Source organism: Budorcas taxicolor, chromosome 14 (genome assembly GCF_023091745.1).
Source record: "Budorcas taxicolor isolate Tak-1 chromosome 14, Takin1.1, whole genome shotgun sequence".
NCBI classification, from domain to species: domain Eukaryota; kingdom Metazoa; phylum Chordata; class Mammalia; order Artiodactyla; family Bovidae; genus Budorcas; species Budorcas taxicolor.
In genome coordinates, this window is record NC_068923.1 from 90,785,552 (window position 1) to 90,807,333 (window position 21,782).

The 21,782-nt window shown below is 39.8% G+C and overlaps 1 protein-coding gene across 1 annotated transcript in view; it reads right to left on the reverse strand.

Annotated features, from left to right (window-relative positions):
* Nucleotides 1–21,782, reverse strand: part of RALYL (RALY RNA binding protein like) — a 422,766-nt gene that overhangs the window by 81,781 nt on the left and 319,203 nt on the right. The window contains 1 exon segment of the mRNA XM_052651717.1: nt 15,975–16,007. Within this exon segment, the coding sequence (XP_052507677.1) occupies nt 15,975–16,007 (33 nt within the window).

Consider the following 21,782-nt stretch of genomic DNA (forward strand, 5'->3'; position numbering starts at 1 on the left):
TTTTCCTGGGGCCTCTGCCGTCAGTGTCCCTGCCCCCACAGTGAACCACAGCCAACCCCCACCTCCCAGGAGGCACTCCAATACCTCTAGGTAGGCCCCTGGACCAGCAGTGGGTACTGTGGGTGCAACTCAGCCTCTGACCTAGCCCAACTCCCACATATACATGCTCCCAAAGTCCACTGCTGCTAAAATAGATGAATCTCAGTTGTGGAAGCGTTTGTTGTCCATTCAGATAGTCTTCAGATGCAAGATTTACCAAGCTGATAGTGGGTATTTAATCTGTAATGGAGGAGACCCAGGTTTGATCCCCGGGCTGGGAAGGTTCCCCTGGAGAACGGAATGGCAACCGACTCTAGTATTCTTGCCTGGAATATTCCATGGATGGAAGAGACTGGTGGGCTACAGTCCATGGGGTCTCAAAGAGTCAGACACGACTGAGTGACTAAGGCTTCTGCACTTCTGCCATCTGTGGATTGTGGGTCTGCAAGGAAAGATCGCTGTTCCTCTTCCTTAGTCACACAGCCCTTGGGCCTCAACTTTGATTTCGGGTCCAGCTCTGCGTGTGGGCCCCCCTGGGTGTCTGTCCCCTGCCCTAGTGAGAACGAGTGAAAGCAGCAGCTGATGGGGGCACACTTACTCGCTCAGGCTAGGAGGAATAAGGCAGCCACAGCTGCGGTCTGCGTGAAGTGCCCACAGAGGCAGCGACGGACCGGAAGTTGCAACAGCCTGGGGCGCACTGTTTCCGGTGCGAGTCCCTCCCACGACCCTGGAGGCTGTGTGGACTGAGGAGGCCTTGGCCTGGGGTGCGGGTGAGCTTGCTCAGACTGGGGCCTCTCCCGGTGTCTGTGAAGGCAGGGGGCTGCAGGAAGGGAAGGCATTGCAGTGGTGAGCCTGGCCCTTCGACAGTGGCGCCTTGCTTCTCCGGCGTCCTGGGCTTCTTCAGCGAACTTTCCGGGTTGGGGAGCTCCTTCCTGCCGTCCCGTCAGGTTTCCTCTTCACAGCCGACAGCGGTCCTCTCCCGGGGTCTGCTCTCCAAACCCCAGTCTCAGGGCTCAGTCCGCCTCTGCACCAAGACACACAACAGCCTGGGGCGTGCAGGACCGCAGCGCTGACCCCGCGTGCAGTTCTTTGCCCTGCCCTCTGCAGACCAGCTGCCGCGTTCCCCTCCGACCCCCTGGAGCTCCTTTTCTGCTCCAGCTGGTTTCCCTGCAGAGGGCTTTTCTAAGTGTAGGGATTTCTTTTCGCCTTCAGCTGCCTGTCGGGGTTGATGTCCCCTTCCAATTTTCTTTTCTTTTCTTCCTTTCTTCTGTCTAACCTGGTTGTGTGGGGACTTCTCTTGTGCCTTTAGGTGTCTTCTGCTAGTGTTCAGCTGGTGATCTGTGAGAACTCTTCCACAGATGTACTCTTGATGTACTTGTGAGTAGAAGCAAATTCTGTTTCCTCCTATTTTACCCTATTTTATCTTCTTTAGATTAGAGTTACCAAGCAATGTATGACATTAAAGATATCAGCTCATTTGCTTTATCCTCTTTATGAAATAACATCCTTGAAGCAAAGGCTTAGTCTTAGCCAAGGCTTCTTAACTTATTGTGTTGAGGGATTAAGTCTTTAATTTTATAATTAACAATCCATCACACATTGATGATTTCAGAAAATACAAAATCATGCAATTAGATGTCACAGCATTATCAAAAATGCTATAAAAGTTTCTAAATGCTTACTCCTCTTCTGTACCTTAACTAGCCATACACTGGTCAAAAACAGTTCATGGACTGGCATTGTTTTGCTGAGATGATGGTGAGAAACACTAGACTAGTCTACCTTTTTATCTTGCTTTGCACCTGGCAAAATGACTTTAACAGAATTTTACACTGCATAAATTTCATCCAAGTATAACTGATTTGATATTTAGAACTAAGGATAAAAATCTCGGAAATGAAGTCTTGATTAGAATGAAATGATATTGTAACAAATATCCACTTCTTGTTTTTAACGTTTGCTTTGAAAGTTTAAATGTTAAGCAATTAACACTGCTCAACAATATGTGAACAGTTGTGAACAATTGTTAACAATATTGTGAACTGCAGAATATTTTCAGCACACTAGATATTTAAATCTAAATAATCTGTCATCATCCTTCACTTGTCTTTGTCAAAAATAAATGTCTAAACATTTTACAAAATTCTCCAGCAATGGTAATTTGGGGTGATCTTTGCAATATGGAAGGAAAGCTCAATATTCAGTCACGACAATAGTAAACTATTCTTGTATAGTGCCTGGTTTAGAACAGCAGCTGACATTGTTATCCCATAATATTTTGCACACACTCTTACAGTGCCCTTCAAATAATGAATTGATGCACTTGTTGGAATTGAATGGCTGTTCATTATACAAAGGGCAGAGATGCTATAAAATCCCTTCTCACCAGCTTCAAACCAAAACCTGATGACTGAAGAAAATTAGGATTAGGATGCTCCAGTTTATCAGGCAGACCCTTAATCTGTCACCTGGTGGGCCTACACAGAAAGTTGGAGAATTTAGACTGCCATGGGCCTACTGAGATTAATGTGGATAATCAAGGGCCCGTGGTCAAGGAACATAGTTTTAAAATAACTTCTTTAGAGACCCTCACTTTTTAAAAAAGGTTTTCAAAGTTGTTACTATCCAGTTGGGCTATAACATATACTTCATTGAAATACCTCCAGCATGTTATGATAATGTAGCCAATTTCTGAGGAAAATGTCTCATCAAGTATTTCATCTTTTATATGCTTTTTATTAAAGCTAAAGAGAGGTTATTATCAAGGGTTGCTCATCACTGAGTCAAACTATAGGCACCATTATATCATTTTGAAGTTGAACATGGTCTGTAGGTTGTAAACACTGAGTTGTAAATGTGACCTAGTAAAAACTACACAGAAGAAATAATAAGGTTTTTAAAAACATAAAACATTTGGGAGTTGGCTTTTCACTTTAAAATTACACCTTAGTTAGCATGCCAAAATATAGCTGCTCAGTGCATTTCTCTCTTTTTTTTTTTTCCTGATAAGCTTTAGAGTACAAGAAATGCCAGGCTTTTGCTAATATTACAGTTCAGTTCAATCGCTCAGTCATGTCTGAAACTTTGCGACCACGTGGACTGCAGCACACAAGGCCTCTCTGTCCATCACAAGCTCCCGGAGTTTGCTCAAACTCATGTACGTTGAGTTGGTGACGCCATCCAACCATCTCATCCTCTGTCATCCCCTTCTCTTCCTGCCTTCAATCTTTTCCAGCATCAGAGCCTTTTCAGATGAGTCAGTTCTTTACATCAGGTGGTCAAACTATTGGAGTTTCAGCTTTAGCATCAGTCTTTCCAATGAATGTTCAGCACTGATTTCCTTTAGGTAGACTGGTTGGATTTCCTTGCAGTCCAAGGGACTCTCAAGAGTCTTCTCCAACACCACAGTTCAAAAGCATCAATTCTTCTGTTCTCAGCTTTCTTCACAGTCCAACTCTCACATCCATACATGACTACTGGAAAAACCATAGCTTTAATGAGACAGACCTTTGTTGGCAAAGTAATGTCTCTGCTTTTTAATATGCTATCTAGGTTAGTCATCACTTTTCTTCCAAGGAGCAAGCGTCTTTTACTTTCATGGCTTCAGTCACCATCTGCAGTGACTTTGGAGCCCCCCAAAATAAAGTCAGCCACTTTTCCCCATCTATTTGCCATGAAGTGATGGGATCAAATGCCATGATCTTCGTTTTCTGAATGTTGAGCTTTAGGCCAACTTTTTCACTCTCCTCTTTCACTTTCATGAAGAGGCTGTTTAGTTATTCTTCACTTTCTGCCATAAGGGGGGTGTCATTTGCATTTCAGGGGTTATTCATATTTCTCCTGGCGATCATGATTCCAGCTTGTGCTTCATCCAGTCCAGTTCTTCTCATGATGTACTCTGCATATAAGTGAAATAAGCAGAGTGATAATATATAGCCTTGATGTACTCCTTTTCCTGTTTGGAACCAGTCTGTTGTTCCATGTTCAGTTCTAACCATTGCTTCCTGTCCTGCATACAGATTTCTCAGGAGGTAAGTCAGGTGGTCTGGTATTCCCATCTCTTTCAGAATTTCCCACAGTTTGTTGTGATCCACACAGTCAATGGCTTTGGCATAATCAATAAAGCAGAAATAGATGTTTTTCTGGAACTCTGTTGCTTTTTTGATGATTCTGCAGATGTTGGCAATTTGATCTCTGGTTCCTCTGCCTTTGCTAAATCCACCTTGAACATCTGGAAGTTCACGGTTCACGTATTGCTGAAGCCTGGTTTGGAGACTTTTGAGCATTACTTTGCTAGTGTGTGAGATAAGTGCAATTGTGCAGTAGTTTCAGAGAAGGCAATGGCACCCCACTCCAGTACTCTTGCCTGGAAAATTGCATGGACGGAGGAGCCTGGTAGGCTGCAGTCCATGGGGTTACTAGGAGTCAGATGCGACTGAGCGACTTCACTTTCACTTCTCACTTTCATGCATTGGAGAAGGAAATGACAACCCACTCCAGTGTTCTTGCCTGGAGAATCCCAGGGACCGGGGAGCCTGGTGGGCTGCCGTCTCTGGGGTGGCACAGAGTTGGACACGACTGAAGCAACTTAGCAGCAGCAGCAGTGCAGTAGTTTGAGCATTCTTTGGCATTGCCTTTCTTCGGGATTGGAATGAAACTGACCTTTTCTAGTCCTGTGCCCACTGCTGAGTTTTCCAAATTTGCTGGCATATTGAGTGCAGCACTTTCATAGCATCATCTCTTAGGATTTGAAATAGCTCAACTGGAATTCCATCACCTACACTAGCTTTGTTTGTAGTGATGCTTCCTAAGGCCCACTTGACTTTGCATTCTAGGATGTCTGGCTCTAGGTGACTGATCACACCATCATGGTTATCCAGGTCATGATGATCTTTTTTGTAGAATTCTTCTGTGTATTCTTGCTACCTCTTCTTAATATCTTTTGCTTCTATTAGGTCCATACCATTTCTGTCCTTTATTTTGCCCATTTTTGCATGAAAATTTCCTTTGGTATCTCTAATTTTCTTGAAGATATCACTAGTCTTTCCCATTCTATTGTTTTCATCTATTTCTTTGCATTGATCACTGATAAAGGCTTTCTTATCTCTTATGCTAATATTTGGCCACTATTGATTATGTTGTGATAATTGATTTGTTCTGCAGAGTTAAGCAGGAAATCTTTTGAATCAAAAAGTATTCTGTGTTTTGAAGATGTCATTAAAAATGTTTAAAATGTCACAACTTTGAGATTGAAGAAATAAAGATCAGTCATTCTTGGCTGGATGAACAGGATTTAATTGGAAAGTGAGGCTTTGAAACTTTTGCCAGCGCTTTTATAGTGCAAATCTGGGATTTGTAATGTCTCTGAAAGCAGTAAATAACTTTTTATGTATTTTTCTGAATACTTAAGGGTGTTATTTAGGCCTTCATGATGACTCAAATGAATATGAAACTCAGAAGAGAGCATGAAGTGTTAGTCTGCATGAAACTGGCAGCTCTTTAAACAAAAGCCTAAGCTGGATTCCATTCTAATGGCTACCGATATGCTGTGTGTCTTATGGACAGTGCATCGTCTTTCCTTCTGTTTTCTTGTATTGAAAAAATTATAGTATCTTTAGTATCTATTTTATCTACATGAGAATTAGTAACGATTCAGTGAGCAACAAAAAATAAAAGCTAATCAATACCTTGAGCCCTCTATGGAGAGTATTTACTGCTAGGGAATTATTTAGATAATCAAGTATGATTCAGCTAGAAAGCCAGCTTTAGGTATATTTTATGGAGCTAAAAAAAAAAAAAGCAAGAATTTATTCTCTTCAAATAAACTTAACTAATTTTCTCTCCTTTGAGCTGTGTTGATTTCAGATGAATGAGAGCAAAGCACTTTCTTTTGCATACTTACTTCTAGTGAGTGATTGTGTTCAGGACAGATTCCATAAGCACATAAGACTAAGATTTTATTTCAAATTGGATGACTAGCACTCTCTTCATGCAGTATTTCTACATATGACATTCTAAACTATCTGAGCCACCATTTCTATTTTATTCATAAATACATTCAGTAAACATATCTATCTTTAATCAGATTATATGCTTACCCTTTCCAATGTGGCTTCACATTTTAAAAACTAATTCCTCAAAAACAGTATTAGTGGCAATATGGAAACAGTGGTAGTTGTGTTAGTTAACATACCTGTCAAAGCCTTAATTGTTTTGATTTGATTCCATAGTATCACTCAAGATTAGTTCTTCTTATTGTGGAATTTTATGTATGCCAAGTTTAGCAATTTATTTTCTTATATAGGTATTTGATGTCTATAAATTTGCTTGGATAAGTTAGAATTGTGTGATAAAGACATGATTTTAAATCCTCCACAGATTTTGTAGTCTCATTAGGTTTGCCTTTTAAAAATAATTAAATGGTGAAAATTGTAATGGCTGAGAGTTCAGATGGTACAGTTAGATTGGACAATATTATTTTTACAATTTTAACAACATTTATGTTAAACAGTCATGTAGCCTGTATGATACCAGATTTGTTGGTGGGTTTAATGGACTTAATGACTGAACAGGTGCTTTTTTTCCCTACATGTATTTATATCAAATGATAAATTAATTTTATATGACAATTATGATCAAAGATCTCACCCAAATTTTGGAGAGAGGCTCCCTATGATATATAATGACAACAATTTCAAAATAAAACTGATATGAATTGTGACATTTGGCTTAATGTGACACTTTATTATATGAACAAATTAGATAGTAGTGAAAGTGCTGATAGCACTCTTTTGAAATATCATCAGCTATAAAGTCCTGCACCACTGCTTTCTTTATAAGCAGAACTTGAATAAATCTATTTAATGATCCTATGTATTTTCTTCCCTCCAAGTAACACTATATTCCTGCCTGCTATAATCTGCAATTACTTCCTTTTCCCCAAGGAGAACATTTCACTGAAGCAGTAAAAGCTGTTTCAGTCACAATCAGCCTCTCTGTTTCCTAAGACATTTTTTAAATTGTAAGAATTGAGGAAGACTCTTTGATGACTGTACTGTTTTTTAGTATTGAAGCATAATGATTGCTTCTTAAAAGTGTGTCCTGAAACCCATGCATTCAAGACACCACTGTCAAAATATATACATACATGATTGATTATCCAATTTATTTGTGATATTGTGTATGCTATCATAGTGCAGTTTAAATGATTTTGACAAGTATAGAAGAGTGTCATTGACAAGTGCAGAAACAAATGATGGGTTTAAGCGTTCAAATGTTTTTACAGCATTTTACTGAGTGGCAGGTTGATAAATTAAAATTACAGTTGTAGCATCAGGCCTGAAAGCACAACTGCTTTAGATTACAAAAATAGCACTGTGGAAACTTTGTGTACTCTCCAGAGAAGTAGCCTGGAGGACCCTGGAAAAAATGAAACAAGTGCAGTTGCTAAAAGAATCATTAATTTTGTGGTAGCACAGTGTCTAAAAAAATTTAAAAAAATAGATTTTTAGAAGAGGAAAATTGACTTTATCCCCTTATCCCTTTTTCCCTGGAGACCTAGAGAAAATTGGATCCACACCATCAAAAGATAGGTTTTGAATTGGCCATTAGTGGTCCCATGATGTCTGATGGGTGTATTTAAAGCTTAGAGGCAGTTTCTTGTTAACTCTTCCTTAGTTTCAATGTTACACCTGGATTTTAGCCTGTCATTCTGTCACCATGATCCCACCAAATTCAGTTGAACTTCCCTAAGACATCACTCAATCGCTCACTGATTCTGATACTATTAAAGAAAACAATATTTCATCAGGCATTTCTTTTCCATTCTTTTTTTTTTTTCTTTGAGATTTGATTGTTTTTAACAAATGAAAACTGCATACATTTAAGGTATACAACATGATGTTCTGAAATTACGTACACATTATGAAGGGCTTCCCATGTGGCCCTAGTGGTAAAGAACCCATCTGTCAATGAGGAGACATTAGAGATGTGGGTTTGATCCCTGGGTTGGGAAGATCCCTTCGAGGAGGGAATGGCAACCCACTCCAGTATTCTTGCCTGGAGAATCCTATGGACAGAGGAATTGTGGTGTTGGAAAAGAAACTTGAGAGTCCCTTGGACTGCAAGGAGACCCAACCATTCAATCCTAAAGGAAATCAGTCCTGAATATTCATTGGACGGACTGATGCTGAAGCTGAAACGTCAATACTTTGGCCACCTGATGCAAAGAGCCGACTCATTGGAAAAGACCCTGATGCTGGGAAGGATTAAAGGCAGGAGGAGAAGGGGACTACAGAGGATGAGATGGTTGGATGGCATCACCGACTCAACGGACATGAGTTTGAGCAAGCTCCAGGAGTTGGTGAAGGACAGGGAAGCCTTGTGTGCTGCAGTCCTTGGGGTCACAAAGAGTCAGACACGACTGAGCGACTGAACTGAACAGAACTGAATCCTAACAGGTGAGAGTGATGTCATTCTGCTCAAGTTCTGATTCTTTTCAAGTCATGCCTGAGCTACTGCAACAGTGTTCTAAGTGGCTCTGTTACAACCTCACTTTGGAGAACATTCTTCAGTTAAAAGCAAAACAGACAAACAAATACACATAACAATAATTCAAAGTGAAAAGTGAAGGTGCAAGTCTCTCAGTCATGCCCAACTCTTGGTGACCCCATGGAATAGTCCATGGAATTCTCCAGGTCAGAATACTGGAGTGGTTAGCCTTTTGCTTCTCCAGGGAAACATCCCAACCCAAGGATCGAAGCCAGGTCTCCCACATTGCACGTGGATTTTTTTTTTCCAGCTGAGCCACCAGGGAAGCCCACAATAATTCAATGACTCTACTAAATCCACAGAAGGTAAAGAAAGTTCTTTTCATTAGTATAATTTCTCTGCAAACAGCCACTAATTTAACCCGCCCCTCTTAATCTCTCCTCTCTTTTCATGAGCCTTCAGGTTTGCTGGACTGGGGTACCTGATGTGCTTGGTGTAGTCAGTTCTCCCTGCTGCCAATTTTTCCTTCCAATTCCTTCTTCCAGGGATGCTATTCTTATTACTTCTCTATTGAATTCTTAGTTCACATGGAGGATAGACTCAAGTTCTACTTTTTGTTTTAAAAATTTTCTGGACAATTTGGCTAATTTCTTTAATGTCTCAATTCCTACATCAAACATTTTAATCCCTAAGTGATTGACCAACACCGATCATTTTACAGTAGTCTATAATTCTCTTGTTTACCTTTTGAAGCTCTTTTATAATTATCCCTAAGGTGGTATTGCTTTACTATTTTCATGCTTTTATGGAAGTTTTAAATACTGTACTTGTTATTTTATATAAATGTAAGCACATTCCAAAATTGTGTCCTGTCTTCATGCTATTTTTTTTTCTTGTCTATCTTCCTCAAAGATCTCCAAGGTAAAGTCCTTGTTCACGACTCTTGATTTCACTCTCTTCTGAGCTGCTTCTCCAAGAATTCAATTCCATTACCACTTTTCTAGAATATTCAGGCCTTTGGATTTAATTAGCTGGAATTTCTGTCATTCAGAACTCACTTCTTTAGGAAAGATTTATAATATAACTTAGTTGTTGCACAAAGTGTTGATGACAAATGATATCTATTTTCTGTTTACTATGTGTCAGATACTGTTCTAAGCACTTTGCAACATTATCTCACTCACAACAGCCCTAATAGTTAGTTATTACCTCAAGGGAGAAAATGGAGGTTCAGAGGACTTAAATTGCCCAAGGCACCTAGCTGGGAAATGACAGAATGGAATTCAAATCAAGGAAATCAATGGCAGAGTTTAGTCTCTGAAAACAGGCAGCTTGGTATAATAATGTAAGTGAAGTGAAGTCGCTCAGTCGTGTCCGACTCTTTGCGACCCCATGGACTGTAGCCTACCAGGCTCCTCCGTCCATGGGATTCTCCAGGCAAGAATACTGGAGTGGGATGCCATTTCCTAAAGCACCAGTGAACACAAAGTTTCAAACAAAACATGGATAGAAGTAAACTGATGTAAATCTTTGACCTAATAAGCATGTCAAAGTGTAATAACATCTTTATAGCACCAGCAGAAGTACACTGAAGCTCCAAATTCAGTTCCAAGACTGCACAGAAAAGAGGAAAATATTCCCCAAGGAAAATTATTTGACAAAATATAGGTGTTGGCAATTATATGAGGAATACTTGTAGCTGCAGAATCCAGAGCTTTGGTTCAGTCCAGAGCTTTGCTGTTTTGAAAGTGTAAGCTCCTTCTCAGCTGGACTTAGTAGAATAGGTCAGGGACTTGTGAGGGTTGTGGGAACTCCAGGCTTGGCTGGGGCATGATCGACTCTCTCTTAAAGCCAGTGCTTTAACAGATAAATATAATAATTTTGATAATTTTATCCTTGATGTGTTTTTGAATCTCTTTCAGCCAAGCCTGAGAGACAATGCATTCTGAGCTATATTAATAAAAATATTTAAATTCTTCTGAGTTACTTAAATTATTCTAAAACAGTAAAAAAAAGCCTGAAAAATAATTTTACCCATGCAGTAAATAACCATCCTTCTAATAAAGCTGCTGCTGCTGCTAAGTCACTTCAGTCATGTCCGACTCCGTGTGACCCCATAGATGGAAGCCCACCAGGCTCCCCAGTCCCTGAGACTCTCCAGTCCCTGAGACTCTCCAGGCAAGATCACTGGAGTGGGTTGCCATTTTCCTCTCAAATGCATGAAAGTGAAAAGTGAAAGCAAAGTTGCTCAGTTGTGTCCGACTCTTAGCGACCCCATGGACTCAGCCTACCAGGCTCCTCCGTCCATGGGATTCTCCAGCCAAGAGTACTGGAGTGGGGTGCCATCACCTTCTCAGCCTAATAAAACTACTTATAGGAAATTCATCAACCAAAAAATTGGTATGATTCAAAATTTTGACTCCGAAATACAACTCATTCATATGAAAAGTTTCTTTGAAAAAGGTTAACTTCATGCTAAAGAGAGAAGAAGAAACAGTTCACAGGGAACTTTTCACTTAGTGCCTCGAGTGTACTTTTAAATGGCTCAGTGTCTGCAAACTGTCGACACAGCCACTTGCTCTTGAAGGGAATTCATGCATCGTCTCGACATGTCCTTTTACTCTATTAATCTCAAATGTCAAGTGAACAGGAGTTTCCTTTCCCCTCATCTCTTTCTTCATTAAAAAGCTGTAAAACTTTTCTAAGGCAAGATGTTTTAAACTAAAATTTATATCTTAGACTCTTAATTGGGACCATCACTGGGTTCTTACTCACTTTGCTGAATGCAAACTTGACGTCTATTCTCTCCCAGTTGATTTCCAAAATCAGAATCTAACTGACGCCATATACAAGAAAACATTTGCCAGAAGAGTTTTCTAAATCACTCTAAAATGTAATGTTTTGAGGATGAACAGACTATCAGCCATCTAGCACTTTTTAGCACTCAAGCTACACTTTGTTCTAAAAAGAGTTGATTTTTCTTTTTTACTATTGAGAGGTGAGTGAGATAGGAAAATGCTTGAATTTTTGACTCTATTATTTAAATTTATTATATTTATAATAAAATGTATTCAATGTGATATATTTTAATCAGTTTACATATGTAATGCATGTCACATATAAACTACATTAAATGTATCTCTGATTTTAAATATAAAGCATTTTATTTTCATATAACAAAATATTTATTAAATACCCCAACCTTAGGTCTAGGACAACAATGGAATGAGCTTCATGCCCCTGAGCACAGGTGCTATGCTCCCTGTGAACCATGGTGACCTCCAAGGTGCGTCTTCTGGTGTCTTTACATCTACCCTGGTCTCTGGTGGACACCTCCAGAGAGGTGTCCACCTCCGCCATACACATCCAAGATAGGAAGAGACCCATAGGAAGCTGTGTTTCAAAGATTTTCTGAAGAGATTCCACCGACCTTACACGTCTGCACGAACAACCTGTGAGCCTTGTACAGACAGGACGAGGGAGGCTGTACACAATGTGGACGGTGGTCCCAGGCCTGGCTGGTGCCAGAGCTGCCTGGACAGCTTTGGAAATACTGCATCTATTGACCTCCCTGAGTTGACAGACTCAGACTCTGGGGTGAGCCTTCATGTCTCACTCTAGACTCAAGTTTATTTTTAATTTTTCCTAATGACATTATTTTACTAATATTTCACTGGTGCATGTGAAAGAAAGTTCCTCTCATATCACCACACAGCTGAAGGTCTAAGATCTGAAATTTCATTGAACTTCCTCTCATAATTCCCTAACCTTCTTCCATAAGCAAATATTTCCTTGTGTTATAACTTTCTGTGACAAATTTTTCCACTGGAATCTGTGGCTTGAATTTATGTTTGTAATATTTAAAATTTTATTCATAATTAGTGTAGCACATTTATCAAAGGAATTTTGCTCCCTAATTTACATTAAGAGATGCACATTAAAGTTTTATCAATATTTTTTCCATTAAATATTTAAATAGTAATTATTAGTGTTATCATTGAAATATGAAACAGAATATCTGTACTCATGTTTATTCCATTTACAATTTTTATGTCAGAAAAACAACAAGGCTATTTGCTTAACTTATATGCAGAGCACATCATGTGAAATGCCAGGCTGGATGAGTTACAAGGTAGAATCAAGTTTGCAGGGAGAAATATTATCTACCTCAGATATGCAGATGATACTCTAATGACAGAAAGCAAAAAGGAACTAAAGAGCCTCTTGATGAGGGTAAAGAGGAGAGTGAAAACCCTGGCTTAAAACTCAATATTAAAAAGGCAAAGATCATGGCATCCTGTCCCGTTACTGCATGGCAAATAGAAGAGGATAATGTGGAAGCAGTGACGGATTTCCTCTGCTCGGGCTCTAAACTCAGGGAAGATGGTGACTGCTGCCATGACATCAGAAGGTGATTGCTTCTTGGAAAAAAAGTTATGAGAAACCTGGAGAGTATAATATTTAGAAGTAAAGACGTTGCTTTGGCGAGAAATATAGTCAAAGCTATGGTCTTTCCACTAGTCATGTACAGATACGAGAGTTGGACCATAAAGACTGCAGAGCGCCGAAGAATTGACGCTTTTGAACTGCGGTGCTGGAGAAGACTCTTGAGAGTCCCTTGGACAGCAAGGAGATCCAACCAGTCCATCCTAAAGGAAATCAGTCCTGAATACTCATTGGAAGGACTGATGCTGAAGCTGAAGCTCCAATACTTTGGCCACCTGATACAAAGAACCACCTCCCTGGAAAAGACCCTGATGCTGGGAAAGACTGAGGGCAGAAGAAGAAGAGGGCAACAAAGGATGAGATGGCTGGATGGCATTCACTGATTCAATGGACATCAGTCAGTTCAGTCACTCAGTCATGTCCGACTCTTTGTGACCCCGTGGACTACAGCACACCAGGCCTCCCTGTCCATCACCAACTCCCAGAACTTGCGCAAACTCATGTCCATCGAGTCAGTGATGCCATCCAACCATCTCATCCTCTGCCGTCCCCTTCTCCTCCTGCTTTCAATCTTTCCCAGCATCTGGGTCTTTTCCAATGAGTCAGTTCTTCACATAAGGTGGCCAAATTATTGGAGTTTCATGAACTAGGGCAAACTCCAGGAGATGGTAAAGGACTCCAGGGAGGCCTGAAGTACTGCAGTCCATGGGGTTGCAAAGATTCAGACAGGACTTGGCGTCTGGACAACAACATAAAAAGTTCTTTTGGTTTCTACATGTAAGTCAAGGGATAATCTGTATAAGTAGAGGTTTATTCTCTGAGCTATTTCAGAGCTCTCTCATTGACAGCTGTGAACAGTGCTAAGAACAATGCTAAATCCTCGATCTAAATTTTCTGTTTTGATCTCCATTTCACAAATTAGGAATCTGAGGCTTGGGAGTTAAAGTAACTGCAGAAACCAATAAAATAGTTGATAAATGTCACAGCCTATGAAGGAAAAAGCAAATCCTATCTGTACTTCTGTACATGTATACATAAAAGTGCTTTCACACTATGTCAGGCAATGGACTGAAACATGTGCTATTTAGTACTGATTTATTCATTAATGTAATTTTTACTGACTATAGAATTAAAATTAACATGAGTAAGGTGTGCAGGGCTCCAGAAAAACTCAGTCGCATATACTCACATGTCAACTGATACCGCAGACAGTACATCAGATTATTCATTCCCTTTGGCAAGTGACTGGATTAATTCAGTCACAAATTTGAATCATGGTTCTTATAGTAGATTGCCTGTTGCCTAGTAGGCTCATAAGTATCCATTATGTTCATTATCACCTCTTACTGAACAGGGTAAGCAGTGGGATTCATGTATACTTTTGAATGGTCTTATTTAAAATCATTTTCTTGGAGGGGAATGGAGACATTTCGCTATAAATCAAAATAGCCAGTCAGCAGGACTATTTGGGCTGCTTGTTTCACCCCACTTTATTTTAAGACATATCTAAGGAAAGCAATATATTCTTGCTGCCACACCGGTTTTCCCATTTTGAGTAGTATTTGCGGAGTGATAGATCATTCTTTGCGGGAAACTTTTTCTCGGTCCTCTCATACCGAGTTCTAAACTTCTGAGACATTTAAAACAAAGATTACTCAGGGTCTGCCCTTGTAAAATAGAAGTTTGCAATAAATGGGTTTTTGTCTCAAAGTACTTGGGAGAACAGGAAACGCAGCCGAACAACTGTGTCAAGTGAGGCATGAAGAAAAGTGATTTCAGCCTCCGGACTTGAGGGCGGGACACACATGAATTCAAAATAAAAAGGATCACTTCAGGCTTAAAGGTTTTTAACAATGGGAGCTGATGATGAATGAAGAAGCATGCTCTAAAGATTTTGGGGGCCAGTTCAGCTTGACCTTTCATTTTTCATGAAGTCCTCTAATAAGGGCCTCTACTCCGTTTTCCTCTCCCAGAAGCCCCAGCAATTACTGTGATTCTTCTGATTCAAATGGCCTCCTGAAATGCTTTTAGGAGGACTAGAAGGACAGAGGGAACCGTGTTGTTCAATGAGTGAGAGAAATATTCAATGGCTGCGAACAAAGTATTAAAACCAATGCCATCATTGAAAAATGTGATGCCACCCCACGTTTCTGGCCTTGGCTGCCGACATGTGATTTTTTTCCTCCTCATCAAATAACAGCATGATTTCTTCTGAACTAGACGTCATATCTTCCAATGCTTTCTGATATTTTATAACATCCACCCTAATGCTGCAAAAGTCCTTTAGTAAGACATTTTGGTATGTTAGTGAAAGATTACATAGTAGATCAGTGAAAACATCTTTGCAGAGTCTCAATTAGCTAAACGACTAGAAATAGTACATGTGTATTCTTGTCAACGGTATATTATTATTGGAACACGTTCTGTGACTCAGAATGATACTATCAGAGAGGGGAAGCCTTAGTCTTACTTAATCTGCTCCAGGGTTCCTCAGCTTTGTGTTCAAAGAAGCAGTCAGTGTAAGCAGTGGCGAAATAAAAGTGAAATGAGAGACGGGAAAAAGTAAAGATTTTGGAGACAGATTTAGAGGAAAAGGGGAAGAAACACTGACTGGGGTCAATGAAAAGCAACAGTACAAAAATGAGCAGAGTGATTAGGGAGAGTGAAGCTGGGGTTCGGAGAGATTTTTAAAACCATCAAACCATATCTTCATCTGATGAGATAATCACTGTGAACGTTTTTTTAGCTCTTATAGAGGATACAGGACCTCATATACTGGTTAGTTAAATTTCTGAGATCACAAAACAGTGATCTCAAGGAGCATTTTAGTTGTCTTTTAAAGGTAAATAGCCACATTGCTGAGGAAATGATGCATCAGGGGCAGGATATGACCTTGAATATGGGGTTTGATGACTGAAAACATTATCTCAGAAGACCTTATTAATTTGAATTAAAGATGTTAGAGAACTGAGATTTTGAAAATTTAGACATATACTCACCCAACTGACAGGAAAGGTTCCTTTGACTCAAGTCTATGAAAAAAACATGAAAAACTTATTTTAATATAACAATTTTCTATTTTACATGAATGATAGAATTTTGAAAATTTTTCTTTTACTTGAATGACCGAATTATTATACTTGTTTGGAGGAAAATGCACAATTTCGTTCCACTAAAACACCATAAATAATATATTAAGACCTAATCTAGACTAATTCAAATTCTGGCTGGATTAATGCAGAAGCTAAATAAGATGCGAGAGACATGGAATTTGAAATGTAGCATTTAAATAATACATTAAGATAATATTGTTATTCTAACTCTGATTTGTACTTTCTACACTTATTTATTTTCTTTTTTAATAGTAATTTGTGGAAGTTTTAATACATCTGTTGATGGTGGTTGTAGTAGTGAAGCAATCTGTAATGAATTTGGTTAAATATAGACTGAATAATTTGTTCCCAGTGAATATTTTGTAATGAAGACAGAAGCAGCATAGTGTTCCTGTCCATTTATTAGAAGCAACCCCACTTAGGGCTGGAGGAGATAAATTAGGGACTCCTGCCTCCTCTGTGTTTCTTAAGAGCTAGTTGTTTTTTTGTGCTTCCTAACACGTTGAAGGAGAATTATAATCCTGAAGCTTCTGGCTACTTGTGGCATCTTGTGCAAGCTGATTAAAAATCTTCTGGAGCTTGCTTTTTCCACTATAATACAGGCTAGGATTTGCTCCTAGCTAATTTTCTGATTTCATAAATTAACTATTTGTGAAAGGTAAAATGAATCAGGAAAGGATCTACTTCTAAATATTTCCTAATAATAGCTATGACCACTTCATTTTCATGTAAGTTTTTCAACTTATAATTCTGGGCTGCTGCTGCTGCTGAGTCGCTTCAGTCGTGTCCGACTCTGTGAGACCCCATAGACGGCAGCCCACCAGGCTCCCCCATCCCTGGGATTCTCCAGGCAAGACCACTGGAGTGGGTTGCCATTTCCTTCTCCAAATTATGGGTTAAATATAGGCAGATATTGAGGCCATTTTAATCTAAACCCCAGTGTTAAAATTTTTAATAAACTTTCATCTTTTAAACTATTTTATTCATATATAAATACTTATAAGAAAATGGCAAAACATTTAATTCTGCACTAAAAAGTTACTGATCACCAGATGATTGTATTTTGACACGGACAACTAAAGGGACTGTTTTAGAATTAAGCCAAATATCTTTACTTTTCTACAAGTCTAAACAATGAAGACAATAATATCATTTTGGTCTCTATTTCATTCTGTATATATAAAAATGGCTTATTAGAAATATGCCTTGTCTGCTTACTGGATGAGCTGATATGGCTCTCTGCCTGAAGCCCTGCTGCTTTGGTGAACAATATTATAGCAAGAAGGGACTCTTTTAGGGAGCAGGCACCCTAGACGTCCTTTGAGCAGCAACGCTTCGGAAAGAAACGGAGAAAATCAATTGCTGATGTTGAGTTGGAGATGTATATTTATAGAACTTTTTCCCTTACTGAATTCCAATATTATTAAGACTTCCACGTAAGTTATTTGTCATATTATATGCTTATTTTCCCCATATATTTATGATATGGATAGGCAAACAGATCTAAGAGAAAAACATTGAGGATAAACAATGAAATATGTTTGTTTGTTTTATAAGACATGGCCAATGACAAATGATCAAAAGAAATTACTTCAAAGAAATAAGGGGGATTCTATATTATGTGATTCAGGAGACTGTTTACTTATTTGGGCCATCAAATCATGATATCATGGCTCCCTTATTTTTCCATCTAATAATACTTGAGAAATAGCCAACATGTGGGTATTAATAGAATACCCACCTCCCCGTGTTTGCCAATGATTCAACCTAACGTCAATCAGACTTCACTTTAAGTGTGTTATCTGCCTGTGTAAAGTGCTCGACCTTACAGAAAAACATCTACTTCTGCTTTATTGACTATGCCAAAGCCTTTGACTGTGGGTCACAAAATTCTGAAAGAGATGGGAATACCAGACCACCTGATCTGCCTCTTGAGAAATCTGTATGCAGGTCAGGAAGCAACAGTTAGAACTGGACGTGGAACAACAGACTGGTTCAAAATTTGGAAAGAAGTACGTCAAGGCTGTATATTGTCACCCTGCTTAAACTTATATGCAGAGTGCATCATGAGAAATGCTGGGATGGATGAAGCACAAGCTGGAATCAAGATTGCTGGGAGAAATATGAATAACCTCAGATACACAGATGGCACCACCCTTATGGCAGAAAGCGAAGAGGAACTAAAAAGCCTCTCAATGAAAGTGAAAGAGGAGAGTGAAAAAGTTGGCTTAAAGCTCAACATTCAGAAAACGAAGATCATGGCATCTGGTCCCATCACTTCATGGCATATAGATGAGGAAACAGTGGAAACAGTGGCAGACTTTATTTTTTTGGGCTCCAAAATCACTGCAGATGGTGACTGCAGCCATGAAATAAAAAGACACTTACTCCTTGGAAAGTTACATCCAACCTGGTGGCTCAGATGGTAAAGCGTCTGCCTGTAGTGCGGGAGACCTGGGTTCATTCCCTGGGTCAGGGAGATCCCCTGGAGAAGGAAATGGCAACCCACTCCAGTACTCATGCCAGGAAAACTCCATGGATGGAGAAGCCTGTTGGGCTACAGTCCATGGGATAGCAGAGTCAGACACAACTGACTGACTTCACTTCACTACTCTTTGGAAAGTTATGTCTTATCTAGATAGCATATTCAAAAGCAGAGACATTACTTTGCCAACAAAGGTCTGTCTAGTCAAGGCTATGGTTTTTCCAGTAGTCATGTATAGATATGAGAGTTGGACTATAAAGAAAGCTGAGCGCCGAAGATTTGATGCTTTTGAACTGTGGTGTTGGAGAAGACTCTTGAGAGTCCCTTGGACTGCAAGGAGATCCAGCTAGTCCATCCTAAAGGAGATCAGTCCTGGGTGTTCACTGGAAGGAATGATGCTAAAGCTGAAACTCCAATACTTTGGCCACCTGATGCAAAGAGCTGACTCACTGGAAAAGACTCTAATGCTGGGAAAGGTTGAGGGCAGGAGGAGAAGGGGATGACAGAGGATGAGATGGTTGGATGGTATCGCTGACTTGATGGACATGGGTTTGGGTGAACTCCGGAAGTTGGTGATGAACAGGGAGGCCTGGCATGCTATGGAGGTGGAGTCAGACACGACTGAGTGACTGAACTGAACTGAAGGTGCTTGGCTCCAGTCTCGTCTCTCTCCATTTCCCATGGCCTCAGCCCGCCCCGTGCCCCTCATTGCCGCGTGCTTCTTAGCACTGAGCAATGCAGCGAAAGAATGTGGAAACGCTGACCGTCTGACTGCTCTCTCCCTCTCCACGTCTCACTTAGCAATGTTCAGCGAGCTTTCCTTTTATGTGCCTCTTATGTCTCTCATCACTCAGTTCCCAGGCTCGTTCTCCTCCTCTATCCCAGCCTGGCTGGTCTCTCCGTATGAAAATTCTTTGTTCAGAGCCGCTCCAGCTTGGTGCACGCGACTCACACTAAGCTTCCTTCCATGCTGCTGCCCACCCCACTTGTTTAGGGGCTGCACTGGGCCATTTCCCTTACAGGCGTCCTGTGCATGTTCGTCACTCAGTCGTGTCCGACTCTCTTGCGACCCCATGGACTGTAACCCACCAGGCTCCTCTGTCCATGGGGTTCTCCAGGCAGGAATCCTGGAGTGGGTTGCCATTAATAGAAGCAAGACCCACCACTTGCCTTTCCCTGTGTGATTGCTAAAATGCTGAATTCAGAATGCATTTAATTATTGATTGATTTTCCCCCATTTTTTTTTTTCCCTGACGGTTTCGTATAAGTAGCTGGTGGATTGGAGCATATGTACACATGTTGCCCCCTGACCCCAGTGGTTAACATGGTTAGTCTTACTAGTTATTTACCTCCTTCCACTTGCACCACATCACTCACCGCTTCAACTATCTCCTTCCAAGTTCTCAACCGAAGGTCTCAGAAGAGAATCCAGAATTTTCAAAATGATGCTGCACAGCATTCTGACTGATGTGCTGTAAACCAAGGGTGTGCAAATCCTGCTCTCCACCTGGTTTTACACAGCCCACAAGCTAAGGGTTTTTCTTTTCTTTTTTTTAAGTTTAATGGTTGGAAATAGCAAAAGAAGAAGAATATTTTGTGAACTTTTGAAAATTCACATAAAATTCCAATTTCAGTGTCCATAAATAAAGTTTATTGGTACACAGTCATGCTCATTCATTCATATATTGTTTAAGGAGGTTTTGTGCTATAATAGTAAGTTGAGAGTAGTTGCAACAGAGTCTATACTTAAAATATTTACTATATGATCTTTACAGAAAAAAAGCTGCCATTACATGACAAATGATACTGTTGGAAGGAACTGGAAACAACTCAAAAGTGGCACTCTTTATTTTGATACAGACTTCAAAGTTCAAAATAATTTGCATTTCTTCTCTATAATACCAAGTCCGTCTCTGACCCTACTGTAAGAATAATTCTAAAATACAATTTCATGTTACCACATTTCTTGATAATGTTACTAACGATAGAAAGACTTTCTAGATTGCCATTTAAAAACTCTTCACAAACATGCCCCATATCAACTTTTCTTGTTTTTTTTTAATCGTTTCTCTTGCCAACCACATTATTCCAGGAGATTTGTCTATTTATAGCCCAAACAAGTCTGATTTAGCTTTGTTTTGGTGTAATTTTTGCTCCTATACTGGAATACTGTTTTCCCCTTTCTTTCTCTATCACGCTGTATTTATCTTTTGAATTTATCTAATTTAAAAAGCCAGTCTTGACACCTTCATCTTCCAGGGACCATCCTGTCTTAGGCTTCTATTACTTATTATCTCTATCACTATGTCATATTCTCAGGGCATTAATCCTGGTTAATAGGCTAACTGAGAGTTTCATTAAGACTGGTAAGAATATTAAACTTGCGTTTCTGCTTGGATAAGAAACACTCTTACCACTCTGTGTTAAGCCTTCCAATGGGCTCACGTGGGACGTGCTTGGCGATGCTATATGAGGTGAGCAGAAAGGCAAGATTATTGCCCATCAGTCACTATTAAGTCATGAAGACAAGGTACCAGGACTCCCGGGCATTTTCAGTGGTGACGGGGAATGGGAAATCTTAGTGGGGAGCACTGCCAGAGCATCCTGTCTCATGCCTTATCCTCAAGATGATGACACACAGCAGAGGAAAGGGACAGTTGATCTACACTGGATCCTGCTGTGTTTTGTAACCAACTATCCAATCCTTGCTCATTACGTGAAGTCAGTGTCTCTCACCTGGAGATGGTTCAGAGAGCCTTACACTGTTCTCGTTAATTTTATAGCAAACATCATGATCAACTCAAGGGGCTATTGTGAAGAATACAGAAAAGCTAGCACCGTTCCTGGCAGAGAGGGGATCTTGCCAGCCATGACTGTCAGATATTAATAGACAGATATCAATAGTTAACTCTAAGGGATGAAACTGCCTTCAATCTATGAATAGCTCATTTTTGCAATTTTAGTTCTGAAAAGTGAAAAAAATGTAAAAGAAAAAAAAAAACTATTAAGAGAAATACACCTTTGGAGAAAATTGTTTATCAATTTTACCCTTAGCAACAGGTGATTATGTTGTGATATGCCCAGAGAGAACTTTTCTGAGTGTTTTGTAAGATAATTGTTTTGCGAAGAAGAGGATTGATTTTATCTTTCCTGGGATTTTCTTTGAACATGAAATAGGCAGTGCATTTGGTAATACTTTATTCAGGACT